We start from the raw sequence: 14,795 nt of genomic DNA on the forward strand, positions 1-14,795 counted from the left end.
TACAAAATCATAAAGTGCACCCGAGGTGACATCTGTTGCGCCCGGTCACCAGAATTTTTTTTTTAAATGTGGCTTGTGGTAGGATTCTAGACCAGTGCTAAAGTTATTTCTGGTAGCATTGCATTGTTTTGCACAGTCTGGGATAACTCATTTATTTAAGAAAAACAATATTCTTTGCATCATTAATACAAACACTGAAGAGAATAAATACAAAAATACGATTTTGAATGCCTCCCTAGAGGCGAAGTACCCAGTAACCCTCCCCCTCCTGGTTGAGAACCTTTGTTCTAATGGGAACTTTCACCCTTTCGTTTAAAGTTTAAACAGTGAACGGGCCACATATAAACTTCACAATGAAATGGCTGCTATTGAAAAAAGTTTTTGTTGTTTCCTATAAATATTGAAAGTAAATCTTCATTTTTAAAATCACCTTTAAATTGTTAATTATAACTGATATTTTCTTTTTAATGTAACCAAAGTTAATATGGTTGCCTAATGTTATGAAAATTTGGTCAAAGTTTTACAAAACAAACATAATAAAATAAAAGGTTTTCTATGAAAGCAAGCCTGTAACTAAGTATAAGTGTAGTATTTAATTCCTTTAATCTTATAAAAGCACAAAACTTTACTGTGCCGCAAGCATTATTTCTAAAGCACAAAATATTATTAAACCTTTCACACAGGATTTACTAAATTAATAGTAGCGGATTTTATCATGTCTTGTAGTGAACCATATGCTAGATTGGAAACTTTTAAAATTTCGTTGTGAGATGATTTTTTAGCTTAAAATTGTTCGGCTGTAATACAACTTCTGAAATTTAAGCGGCTGTAATAATGTTATTTCTGAAATATGCCTAGTAGTATATTGAAAACCTTAAGCTCGACGGAAGTTATGTATGTCAGGCTTAATGTACCAACTTGGTATGTATGAATCATTATATTGTTTGTTTTATGTGATTCATTAGGTCTTTTGAGAAAGATTATTTATCCAAGTTTATAATACAGTATAAAATCTGGTTCTTTTTTTAGCATATAATTTAACTGGTAATAGGTTGTAAGTAACTAGAAACAGCATGGAAGAAATGAGTGTTGATCCTCCTGCTGACGAAAAGGATGTAATTTCTGATGATGAGAGTTTGGAAGATAAGGAAGATGCAGAATCCCAACGCAAGTTACAGGAACTGGATGAAATGGTAAATTAAACTGTGTTTTTTTTAAGTTGACTTGTTTTAACAGTTAAAATAATGCTGGACTTTTTCGTTTGGTGTCCTAACAAATATATTTGTGTAATAAGTGACCTATTTTTTTTCTGCAGATTAAGTCTTCTCCCTACAATTACCAGCCACATGTTGACCGTATAGCTCTTTTACGAAAAATGGCCGAATTCGAAACTCTTCGAACTGCCAGGCAGGAAATGAGTGCCCTGTTTCCACTTACGCCGGTATGCTTTTAAAATCCAATTCTCTAGGCTTTTAGATTTTTTTACCTTTTCATGCTTTCAAACAGGAACTGTGGCTTCAGTGGCTGGAAGATGAGCAAAAGTTTGCAGAAGACGAGGAAGACCATAGAAAGCTAGAAGAGTTGTTTGAGTTGGCTGTTAAAGACTATATGAGTAAGTAATTTATTCATTATGGAAGAGGTTCTAAACCTTTGGGGGTGGTATTCCCAACTAATTGTTAAGGGAAACTTGGTATTTATGTGTAAAATTGCAATTATGGAAACTGTTTAAAAGATTATATGTCATACTGCAAATCTCTTAAACCTAATGGAGCCATAATTTCTATGGCACCTCTGGAAGGTAATCTAATTAATTATTATATAATAAACTTTTTTGTTATTTAAATAGGAACATAACAGAACCACTGCATTAAGGCATAATATTTGAAAAACAAGTTATCCAAAATTGAATGCAGTCTTATATTTATTCTACTCATATTATGCATGTTTTTTTTAGGTCCAGAATTATGGCTGGAATATGCGCAATATTCTATTCGATTAACTGGTGAACAAGAAGGTATTTCAAAGGTAAAACTTTTTCTTGGCTTAGTTTCAATCACTTGTTCTCAACCTATGGTACATGTACCACTAATGGTCATATCCAGTCCTAATAGTTTAAGAACTCAAGCGTGATGTTATTTCAACTGCCATAAGTTGAATTCTCTCCTTGCCACACTAAAATAACCTATGATTAAAATCTGCTGCTTGCGCTGGCAGCAAGATTTTTATTTATCTTATGGCTTTAATAAACTTAAGGGAGATAGTGTTTTTATAACCAGGTGGTAGAAAGTGATAATAAAACGGCACTAGGTGGTGCCCAACCAACCACAGTTTATAATTTGTAGAAGACTTTAAAATATAATATATATTTATGTCTTGCCACTTTTATATGAGACTCAGAAAAGAATAAAGTAACATTTTTTCCGTTATGTTTTTGCAGCTCCGTAGTCGCATGGAAAGAGCCCTTTCCTCCGTCGGACTCCATGTCACCAAAGGAGTGTCTATCTGGGAGGCCTATCGGGAAATTGAAAATGTTATTTTGATGACAATCCAGGTAAGTTGACCATTGCCATTTCTGTACGAAAATTTGAGTTAGCTTGTTCTTTTTTAATTTTTTAAATCTAGCCAGCCCCCGGAAGCATAACGACAGCTGAACAGAATGATCAAATTCTAGCCCAGGTCACCAGAGTCGGATCACTTTTCACAAGACAGCTCGCAATACCGCTGAGAGGTAATAGTATTACATCTGTGTTTTCTAGTTCATAAAAAAAGCTTGGGTAAATAATTTCTTACTACAATGAGGCCAGTACTGTACAATACGTTCTGCTATATTAATTTTGCTACTCTTTATGTTCTGCTATCTGACAGATTAGTCTTTTTTGTATTTTTTTGTTCAGGTATTGAAACAACAATGGCTGAATATAAGGAGTGGCATGACACTTATGAGGATGGAGAGATTTCTGCAATATTACAACAAACATACGATGATTGCAAAAATGAATTGGAGCCCCTGTTAAAATTGGAAAGTGAATTGGTTAGTATTCCATTAAACAATTTAAAAAATATAAATTATCGGTTAAATTATATTGAACGACTTTTTGTTGCTCAAACGTGAATTACTTTATAAATAGTAGAATAGGATTTCGTTTTTTTTTGTGACTGCTTTGCTTTGCATAAATTGTTATATTTGTATCAGAAAAAAATATGTTTAAAAATTTGTAACAGAAAAAAATATATAGATTCACCCTCTTTGTGGGTCATTGGATGGTAGTATAACAAATATTTTACCAAAGGAGCTATTCTTGTTTGATTTGCATTACTACACTAATGTTAGGTATAAACGAAGAAATGCACCCTCACAGCAGCAATAACCTTCGCGTTACTGTTTTTCGTATTGCATTAAACTTTTATCTGTTTGTTAAAAGGAAGCTGCTGAGGGCACAAAACGTGAGGTCTACCAGCGTTACATCGAGCTAGAAATGAAGAGCGAGGATCCTTCACGTGTCCAGTGCATTTACGAGCGAGCGATAGTCGATAACTGCCTGGACGCCGAACTTTGGCTGCAATACATCAAGTACCTGGTATGAATATTGTAACGTTCCGGAAAAAAGAAAGGCAACTGATTCCGTTTTGCGCCACAAGTTAGTTTGCGAATTTAACTGCTGTCTGAGAAACAATGTTTCGAAATGTGTTCAATTGTAGTTTTTCTTGAATGGAAACATCTGTTGAGAAACATTCCTACAAAATGATTTTTTGATAACTAATTTGAAGTATGCTAGCAATGCGGTAGTTCTTCGAGTTAGACAATAAACTAATAACGTCCCAAGTTCCCGAAATTGTGCCTGGTTTAACGCTAATTGTAACAATTCGGTTTAGTTTGGAGATAGCACCCCGATTAGACGTTTGTAGCGTTTACGCACCCTTTTCCCTGTGGTTTAGTCGGATACTGTAAAACACGGGCCGGTTATGCTGGCTGTGGTGGAACGATCGGTGCGCAACTGTCCATGGACTTCGCAACTTTGGCAAAGCTATCTCGAATGTCTGGAGCGTTGCAACGAAAGTCAAGAGAAGGTAAGAGATCGAAATTAGAACGCGCACCATGCTGCCTAAATCGGCCCATCAGCAATAAAAGAGAATTTTAAAATGCCCGGCTAGCTTAACAAGTCACCAGCTAAGCTGAATACTTTGTTGAAATGTTGTGAAGCTAGATTCTCTTTTTTCACTTTACTCTTGTTGTACTGCGTAAATTTGTTGTTTATGTTCGATAAAAATTATACGTGGTTGGCTGATGTTGAGAATCGTACGCAATATTCGGCTTAGAAATCTAAGTTAGTTTTTTTTATTTTATAGACCAGGGGTAGGCAATCTTTTCCTAGTCGCGGGTCAAAACTGACCTAAGTAAGGTGTTTGCGGGCCGTAATCAATTTTATGAGTTGGCGAACCCTGTTTTTGTTAGTTCTAATCCAGGGTAGACATTACGCTTTTAGGCTGAAAATTTTTCGTATGATATCTGGTCTGTTACCCATTTCGTAAATTAGGTGGCGGGCCTGATAATATTCATTGGCTGGATTTGGCCCGCAGGCCTGTTGTTTGGCCCGCAGGCCTTTGTTTACAAAATTAAAAAACACAGCGCTAATGTTCTGCAACACTAAATGTTCCTTATTCAAGTCTGTTATGTTTTTAGATCGAGGAAGTGGAGAAGGATGCTTTTGCCGCTGGTTTTGCTTCTGCTGGTGACTACGCTCGTCTCTGGCAAGCTTGTTGCGACCAGCGCAGAAGACGGGTGGCTGGTGAGATAAAGAATGGTATTTATTGCTGTAAAACGGGAATGCTTTATAAATTATTTTTCGAACACGAAACTTTTGCTTGTTTGTTTTACATGAAACATGTCTGCGGGTTTATTCTTCAAACTTGTATGTAGCAATCCGCATATATACAAGCTTGAAACAAATTAGCATAGAACTTGAAAACATTAAATTTGCCGTTGAAGGAAAGAACTGTATAAAAAAATGTCCTACAATCCATGAATTAAAAAGGAAGCGGAAACGGCGTTTGATGATGTACACATTTCGAAACCTTGAACAATTCGCTAAAATTGATACCTCCAAACTTAATGTTAACGTAAAAATAGTGTATCGTAAATTGACACATTAATTAACAGTAGATAGTAAACATTTTAATAACAAAGTGAAATAAAGCAGAAATAAAGTATAATTAAGTACAAATGACACGCTTACGCAAAAAATACCCTATTTTTATATCTATAATTTTCTGAACGTAAAACAATTTTTAAAAATAATCTATTTTATCCTCTTGATTCTTCTGTTTATTCGAACAAATTGCCATCTCGCAAGTGTGAAAAGTATTCTTTTTTCCTTTGTTGCTCTTGTTTACTCATTTGTTCCTCCTTTTTTATTTTATCCTCGCTGTGCATACTCTGCTCGGTTACTTTTTTAATTTCGTGCGAAGTGCTCGGTACATCCTCCTCTTTCGTTGAATGAAATTCATCACCTTGCTGTTTTTGCGTTTTGTTAAGGCCGGCCAAGCGTTGCAAATAGTTCCAAAGGTCTTGAACCTTCGCCGTAATATTGTTCATATTTTTGGCTCTCGACTTACACCACCCCAATATAAAACACACTGCTTTGGGTTCTAGGAACAAAAAAATATGTATGGTAAAAAAAAGTTTAACTAACGACATTTTACAAACGGTTTCCGAGAGAGTAAAAATTGTCGGCGACCTTTGGCAAACCACGAAAATAACGATGAAAACTCGTTTATATCAAACCTATTTTAGTAGTTTATTTATTCAGGCCTCTTAAAATTCGCGTACTTTTATGTGCCACCTGCAACCAAACGTCAGTGGAGGTGACGGCTTGATGCTCGATGACGATTATTTTAATGCAAAATTATAGTAATCGGTAACATCCGGTTATCAAAACTGCATTTCTTTCAACGCAAACTGCGTACGGTGACACGTTTCCCGTTCGTAAAAAGAAAAGGCTATTGTCATTTTAAATCGTAATATTTTTATTCAAAAAACAACGGCATGCTGTTAATGACTTTGAATATTCATGTTGAAAAAATAAATTTTACCTCTACACGGTTATGATTAGTTTACCGAAGCTGATAGCACTGCGACCAAATATATATATTTTTTTGTTAAACTTTGCTTGCAATTTGAAATCTCCGCCATTTACTGACGTAAAACACATTTTAGGTTGCACCGACGCCGACAAAGCTTTGGCATTGGAATCTTTGCGGGCCACTTTCGAAAAGGCGACTACACATTTGCTCAACAATGTGCTGGCGGGTAAGTTTTAACCAAACAACAAACGAGTGCAATGCACATTACGCTACGTTTGACAAAATAACTTTTTTTAGGATTCGGAGAGACTGGCGACCCCGATTACACCTTGTGGACATACTGGGCTCGCTGCGAGGCTCGTCTTTTTGATGACGTCACCAAGGCCCGGAAGGTCATCGATGACGTCATGAAGGACTCGGATGCCAGGCGCAACTGGAAGATTTGGCTGGAATACTTTCAACTTGAAATGTAATAAGGCATGTTATGCGCATGTAATGCGGTCTACATTTCGATCAAATGTATGTAAACGAGTATTTTAGCTGGCTGTAAACCCAGGATGAGAATTATGGCCGAATCATTCACGATTCGTTGTGTCAATGTCGTTAGTTTGGAAATAGAATTGGGTACTTTTTTGGGAAGTCCATATTATATATCCTACTTGACTTTTGGGGCGTTTATTATAACGGAATGCGTTATTTTATTGTTTGTATCGCTTTTCGCCTACCAAGAAGTGGGTAGCCATAGCCAGGGCAAGTGTTCATGGTCCGACGAGATTCAGATATTTCACAATGTTAAAACGATAATATGCAAAAAAAAAACACTTGGGAGTGAAACGACTTCGATTAGGATTGTGTAATATTGTTTTACTGAAACACCTAAATTTCTTATTGATAGGGCAAACAACTTCAAACCTTTGCTTAAAAACAAACAATTTTCTACACCCAGGAGTCATGGAGACGTCACACACGCGAGGTCGGTCCTCCGCCAGGGGGCGCAACACTCCGCCGCCGACGATGGTTCGGCCGAGCTCGCGTGCGCCACCTTGCTGCAGTTTGAGCGGGAGCACGGATCACTGAGCGAGCTCGATGAAGCGCAACGAAGGATCGAAGGTCGTCTGGCCAAAGTGGCGAAACGCAAAGAGAGGGTAAGTTGCCTTGGTAACACACAATAAGGGGTTAGTGTTGAAATTATTAGGGGAGTTCGTGATGTACTTAGGAGTGGGTTTGGGGTAAGGTAAAGTGTTGTTTAGGCCTGATTTTGACCTTCTAGGTGTTATTCCGACTGTTTTAGGACTTATTCCAATTTAGACTATACAAATACCATTAGGTATTAGTCCTATTTTGGCCTTGAATTGTGTTTTATTCTGACGTTGATGTTGTTCTTATCTCGGTCTTATGGCTGGAGTCCGTTGCATTTGATCGATGCTTGATTTTGGGCTTAGTATCTAGTTAAAGAATGTGTGGTATTGGGCGACGTGGACTGGTTTACCTGAACGGCAATTTAACTGTATTTTTTTTCATAAAAGTAAATTATCAACGGTAATGTAAATTATCATTACAGTACTTTAAAGGCACACAGGCAATCTTCCGCCTAAAACTGTGTGAATTTATACAGTGACTTACTAAAAAAAATTTCCACCACAAATAGGCTATCTAAAAATATCACAATTAAGTTACTTGATATATTTTGATTCCCAATGCACTTTGTAGTTTGCCACGCAACAGCAACATCGTGGACCCAACAAACGTAATAACGAGCAACGCGGCCATGGTAAGGGTCAAGGTCAAGGGGGCAAAAGGGGCAGACAACAAACACAAAAAAAGAGAACGCCGGAAAAACGAGGAAGGGATTCTGGTGAGAACATTGGCTTAATGCTGCTCATTTTACCTTGATTGGTTTCATAAAATTTTGTTTTCTACAATATTGAGAAATTTTTGTTTGGTCACAGTTGACAACGACGCGGTTCCCATCAAACGACAAAAGCAAGAAAACGAAGAATCACCAGCAAAGAATGACGTTGATGGCTTTAAAGCGCCAGCCGGTAATACGCATAAAAGTCTATTCAGTCATTCCTCGTATATTTCTTAAAATAAATGCAATTTCCAGTTTATGTATCTTGCATTAACCAACAAGCGAACCTGTTTCGTAGTCTCGTTACGTTTGCATGTAAAACAATAAACATTTTTGAAAATGTGGTTTGCTTAAAAACTAACTGTGATCGCAAAATCTCTTTCCTGTCTTATTCAAAGTCTGAATTTTTTCGAATTAGGGGACTGATGAGTTCATATTTTGAGGCGAAATATATTTCTCTCTTAAAAGACTACAACTTATTAATGACTGATTTTGACTAAGACAGGAAAGTCCAAAGTATATTTGCTCCCATTTGAAGCCATTGTCATCATTTACGTGTAAGTGCGATGAGATATCTTTCTATTTTCCCATTCAGTTTGTCATGCCGCCTATCGTTTGTTAATTTAAAAAGTAACAATGAGTTCGTTTGAAAAATTAAAAGCAATGTTTTCAGGCCTCCCTGTGCGCTTTGTGAAAGCAAAGGCGAAACCTGAAGGCGACGAAATCTCTACGCCAAAAGCCAAAATCACTCCACCGCCGGGATTTCGTCCCGACCCAAGTCCTAAAGACGAAGACGGTGTGACGTTAATAGTATATCATTGTATTGATTAGGCAACTTAGAAATATATCATTTTAGGTTTCACCCCTTTTCATTTGTTCGATTTATAGTTGTTAGGACTTATTCCTTTTTCAATTGTTGCAGACAAGGCTGCCTCACAAACTATCGACGCTGATGCCAAGACTGCCCGAATAAACGCACCTAAAAACTCAGAAGTTTCCAAAAGTAAGTGCTGAGTAATGTTATATACAATGTACTAGTAGGTTTGTGTTTAATAACTAATAATTATCCAAAGTATTTTATTTTTACGACTGCTTACTATTAATGCTTGGATACCCTTATATTGCTAGTTTACTTGACAAATTATAGTACTCTTGCAAAAAATTAGAATGTAGCAACTTTGCCACCTTATATTCTAAAATAGGTAGTCAGCTGTAGGCTAATAACTACTCTATCTTAGTGCGTTGTACTATTATACCTTTAAGCTATACACACTAAGTGAAAATAAGGTAATTTGGGGAAACTGTTGAAGTGTTAACTCACTTATTGTTTTCAGATGAGCGACCACCGCCTTCTGAAGACACCGATAAACTGACCGTTTTTGTCAGTAATATCGGTTACCATGTCGAATCAATCGAAGAAAAGCTGGAAAAGGTTTTTGTTTTCCTATTTCTTTACTTATTTGTGTTACAAATCAAAACTGACTTTATTTATCACACCAAAACCGCAAAATGTTCTTAACTTGCAGAACAACACGTGTCCATGCAAACACTTTCAGATATATTCGATTGACTTCTATGCTGTTAACTTTTACTTTGATACAGATTGATAATGTAGTGTTGTTGTAAAACCAACTTAGCCAAAATGAACTTTTTTTCGTACCACGGTATTGTTTCTTTGTTAAACACCTCTCTTTTGACCAGACGAGTGATATTTCTACACAATTAGCTGTCAGCGTCTGTTCGGGCGTTTTTAAGCCCAGATCCAGTTCTTGCGCCACCTAGTTTAAATAGGTTTTCCGTCGAAAATAATTTCCAATATCCCTGTGTTTAGTACAGCTTCATTTTAAATACTTACAAGAGTGGTTCTCAACCGGGGCACCCTGTGGTGCCATTTCTAATGCCCAAGGGTGCCGAGAGATATTTAGGAATCTTTAATAATCTTATTTTTGCTAAACTCTTAACTTTTTGTGTAAGATTAGAGTGGAATAAATCCAATTATAACTTCCTACTTTGTGTAGAGTTCATGTGTGTTGTTTCAGTTCCGTTTATGATTTGTTATTTTAGTGAATTATCTATGGAAAAATCTCGTAGGTGTGCCGCAATCTAATTATTATTTCTGAGGTTTGCCGCTAACCATAAAAGGTTGAGAAACACTGACTTACAAACTTGTTTGCTTGTAGGCGTTCGGTTCATGTGGTAAAATCGACTCGGTGCGCGTGGTACGGAACCACAAGGAGAAACCGCGTGGATTCGCATATGTGCAGTTTGTCGATGAAGCCGCGGTAGCTAAAGCACTGGAACTCGATCGACAGGTAATCGGTACATTTCTTGTAACTATTTTTCAGTGTTGTAATGACTTAAGTCAGTGACTTGACTTGAGTCGTTACGGTAAAATGACTTGACTTGACTTGGACTTGATTATTTAAGTCAAATGACTGGTTGAAATTAAGTGTTTTCATTTAACGTTTTATTATAAAATTGACTTATTTATCTCATTTTTTGCACGCAAAACGACTAGATTGCTACATGTTTTTGTTTTGCTTTTTAGGGGAGTTACTGCTCATAATCGGACGAGTTTATCAATTTGAATAGTTTTTGTTTTATTTTATGTGAGTGGTTTGCCTTAGAGTTGACTTGTTCTAACAATGACTTGACTTGGACTTATTTTACAAATTTCTTAAATAGGACTTCAGTGATAACAAAATTACATGGTGTTTCTTGCTTTTAAGTTTATTATGGGAAAAAAAATTGGCGCGATTATACAATGTACGATTAAAAAAAACTTGAAAAAATCGAATTATTTTGATGCCCGCTAAATATATAAAACCGTGTGTTTTTATGTTGTATTATTTTTTTTAGAATAACTATGTTCTACTTTTAGTTAATAAAAGTTGGTTGATATATTATAGATAAATCTGTGTTTTATTATTTGTTTGATGTTTTTAAGGACCTGGAAGGCCGCCCGATGTTCGTATCTCCAAACGTCGATAAATCCAAACATCCAGATTTTAAGGTGAGGTTTTAGTCCGACTATCTGTTCATTGCCACTGTTATTTTGCGAATGAATACTAACCGCAATTGAGTTTTGGTAAAACAAATACCCCGGGACAAGTTTAACTATATTACTATGTAACTAGTATTAAAAAAGATAAGATTTTGCGGTTACTGTAAAACATTCTTGTAAAACGCTGTAAGGCATTTTAATGTTTTAAGATCGGGCGGCCTCGGTTTTTCTAAACCTAAAACGGTTACTTTTCGGTGATATAGGTGTCAATTGCCCTCCCGTAAGCTTTATTATTTTAATTGACCCCTATCTACATCTCTTTATCGTTTGTTCACAATCCAGCACGACAGTGAGACAACTGGTATGTTTGTGTGTGAAAAGAGCTGCAGTGCGTGGAACACCATTGAAAACCGTTTTAAATCAGGGGTGGCAAACTAGTAAGCGGCCGAAAGCCTAATTTTTCCTGAAACTAAATGTGTGAACCGTACACATACCTTTGCTCAACAAAATTTAATGTAAATGTTCCACTCCACCAATAACAAGAGAGCTACAGGAGGGTTAGTACTAATCATGCGAAGTTGTTAAAAAAAGGTTACTACCAAAAATTACGGTGTCAAACTTTCGATATTAAAACATACCCAAAACCTCAAACATAACATAAACACGAGAGTCAATTAAAACTGTGTAAAAATGTGTGTTAGAAAAACATGTTTACCGCTTCCAATTGTAAAAATGCCCAAATTGGTTGTGTGGGCTGTTTCTCTATTAAACAGCAAGTCGGTTTTGTTCAGGTGTTCAAGTATAACGTCTCCATGGAACGGCACAAGCTTTTCGTGTCCGGCCTGTGGCAGGGCACCAACGAAGGACGACTACGCGAAGTGTTCGGACAACATGGAGAACTTAAATCGGTGCGCGTCGTCACTGCGAGAGATGGAAGGTCAAAGGTCAGTGGCCGATTTTTTGGCAATTCGTCGACCTTTGAACTCGATACCCGATGGGAAACTATTTTTGTAAATGTTTTTGTCAAGGGAGATGCACTGCACAATGCGCATCATGAACAAGAACTTAAATACTGAAATAAAATAGATGCCAAAAAGGTGCCGATACCTGGCATCGTGTACTATCCCCACGGACTCCGCCTGGTAATATAGAGGCCATACCCTACCTCTTATTGCAACATCCCTTGCATTCAGTTTACAAAAAAAAAAGAGTAATTACCCTACCTTAAGATATTACTTTCAAGAAAAAATTGCAGTCCACAAGCTGTCAAATAATGTTTTAGAAGATGCTGCGAGGGCCCTGAGAAAGTCTCACGGACCTCCAGATGTTCGCGGACCCCAGTGCTGGCTAAAAATTTTGGAATGATTTTTTTGACGAAAAGTTTTCTCGTGTGTCAAATTAATGGTGGTTATGCGCTTATTTTGTTGTTGCAGTGTCGTGCTTATGTAGAGTTCAAATCGGCGTCGGATGCCACTCAAGCTGTGATGAAGACTGACGAAACCCTCATCGACGGCCACACCATAAAAGTATATGTTTTTACAAAGAATATTTTTTGGTAAACGTGAAATAAACTTTCAAAAGCAGGTAAAATATTCTGAACGACTACAGTTTAGACACACTTTTGATTTTTTTGATAACTTTTTAATCTTGTTTCACTTTCACTTTATATGTCAACACGTGTTTGCAGGTCGCCATTAGCAACCCGCCTGCTCGCAACGTTAAAGCCCAGCAGCAAGACGACCGGGAACTGTTTAGGGGCGGCAGGTTGGTGCAGACTTGGACAACTAGATAATTCTAGTTTTCTAATTTAATGAATTAAATAATTAAAAAAAATCTATAATCATCTAATTCTAATTCGAATATAATTTTGAAAACCTAAAATAAATCTAGTTGTCCAAGTCTGGGTTCGTGGTTCTCTAATTTGGGTTTCCACCGTCCCCTTGTGGCGTCTGTGTGTTGTTTACAAAGGGGAAGAGCCACTAAGAGACATTGTTACCATTCACTTTTTTAAGCTATAAGTTCTGTTTAAAAATTGAAACATTCGTGCACATAAGTGTAGAAATGTGATATTGCCCTCCGAAAGTTGTCCTTTTGACATACGATACCCCTACAGGTACATAACACATATCCCAGTACACCAGTACACCAAAGCTTTCAGGTTGCCGGCCGACATCAGTCGATCAATTGAGAAATTTAATGTTAAGCCTAGGCTATAAAAAAATCACTTAAACAAGAAGTTTTGCATACGAAAAGGATGCAACTGGCAGTGGTATCATTGTTGTTCATTGACGTTTACCGCCTGAGCTTGCGTATAGCTTAGTTTGTAAGGCGACGGTCCCGGTCTGGCTGTGGTCGTGAGTTTCAACCTCGGCGCTAGATTTTTCAGCCTGGCTTGTATACATGAAAATCATTAACTTAAGAAAGCACAGCAAGTAAACCTTTTTAGGTACTCGGACCTAGATATATTGTACAAAATGGGTCTAAAACACAGCTTAGTATAGGTAACTACCTCTGTGTACGCTTTATTAAAATCAAATACGAATGTTGACCTTGATATAAAAAGTTAAAGCTTGTTTCCCCTCAACAGACGCGGACGAGGACGGACCCAAATCAGTCTCATTCCTCGGTCGCTGCCTAAAAGGGCCAAGTCATCGGCACAATCACAGCGCAGTGATGACTCAGCACAGCCGACGAAGGACGCCAACGATAACCCGATAAAGGACGCAAAGGCCCTCAGCAATAAGGACTTTGCGAAAATGTTCCTTAAATCCTAGTTAGGTAACGTCGTACTTGATCGTCACTTGAGTCAATTGGGCGAAGTTGCAGCTTGGAAGAACGTACGATGTCCGATCGGCAATGAACTTTTGTTTCGATTTTGGAGTTTGGTTTGCGGAAAAGTTACGTTTTTTTTTTCTTGGTTTGTTTAAAAAAGTATGGGTTGCGCAACAACAGTAAAATTGTGATTGGCTTCTGTAATTTTTACTAATTAGGTTTTATTACATTTTTATTTATGGTATACATAAAAATACCACCTTTTCGAACTGGCGTACATCTCCACTTGCCAATGCATTTACTTGCAACACTACTTTTTAAACGTTTACTCTGTGTCTACTTGCAGCGCAAATCTCAGCAGAACGACAAATGGCAGGCCTAATTACTTTATCGTGTTCCAATATTCAGTTCCTTCGAAAACGCCTATTTTAAGTACGACACTCTTAGTTCAAAATTCAAACTCAGTTTTGGCAAACGTCAAATATATATAAAAAATAGGTTATGGTGCTAAAATGTCAGTTGCAATCTGGTGCAGAAGCTAGCAAGGCAGCCGACTTTTTGTTTACGCCATCTTCTTCTTTAGTACATTGCATTTGCAAAATAAGTTCACGTTTGCTTACTTTTTCTTGGTAAAGCCTTAAGAGAAAGCATCCGAAGTTATGCATAGTGGTCATAACCGCTGCGCTCGTATATATTTGGAATTAACGTGTCGCAACATGAAAGCTTGGTAAACTTACATAATCTCATTTAAGCGCTACTTTGGGCGACCGCTGTAAACAATCAAAGATTATCTTTCATACTTTTCTCGCTAATAGTTCTTTGTTGGTTTGGAAGAAAACGAAAAATAATTTGCTAAACTATTTTTTGTAACGTTCACCCAACATCGCAGTTCTCAGAAGCCACTTTTCTGAAATATATCCCCAAGGCATTGCAGGGCTTCTCAGAGATTTTTTTTTCGCACTGCCGTTTTACGTTTTGGTCAATAAAATTAAAGCTTCTGTCTGATTGATTGGCAGTCGTTTCGCACTTCCAGTTACTCCGTGCCGCGTAGACCGAAGAAAGGTTAGTCATTGTTCTATTCCGTTG

General features: G+C 37.2%; 1 protein-coding gene across 1 annotated transcript; it reads left to right on the top strand.

Annotated features, from left to right (window-relative positions):
* Positions 1-1,042: 1,042 nt before the first annotated feature.
* On the top strand, positions 1,043-14,685 carry LOC146147891 (spliceosome associated factor 3, U4/U6 recycling protein-like). Its single transcript, XM_083387957.1, has 24 exons — positions 1,043-1,193; positions 1,316-1,441; positions 1,507-1,612; positions 1,955-2,025; positions 2,438-2,551; positions 2,623-2,728; positions 2,895-3,031; positions 3,423-3,578; positions 3,937-4,068; positions 4,682-4,787; positions 6,215-6,307; positions 6,379-6,550; positions 7,028-7,226; positions 7,792-7,936; positions 8,031-8,123; positions 8,607-8,729; positions 8,856-8,936; positions 9,268-9,365; positions 10,114-10,245; positions 10,881-10,946; positions 11,729-11,881; positions 12,371-12,463; positions 12,625-12,701; positions 13,525-14,685. Exons 1-24 carry the CDS (start codon positions 1,074-1,076, stop codon positions 13,709-13,711), a joined length of 2,886 nt encoding a protein of 961 aa, XP_083244083.1. The 5' UTR covers positions 1,043-1,073; the 3' UTR covers positions 13,712-14,685.
* Positions 14,686-14,795: the final 110 nt, after the last annotated feature.

The sequence above is a fragment of the Ascidiella aspersa genome, chromosome 4, assembly GCF_963924565.1.
Source record: "Ascidiella aspersa chromosome 4, kaAscAspe10.2, whole genome shotgun sequence".
Taxonomy (NCBI): Eukaryota; Metazoa; Chordata; class Ascidiacea; order Phlebobranchia; family Ascidiidae; genus Ascidiella; species Ascidiella aspersa.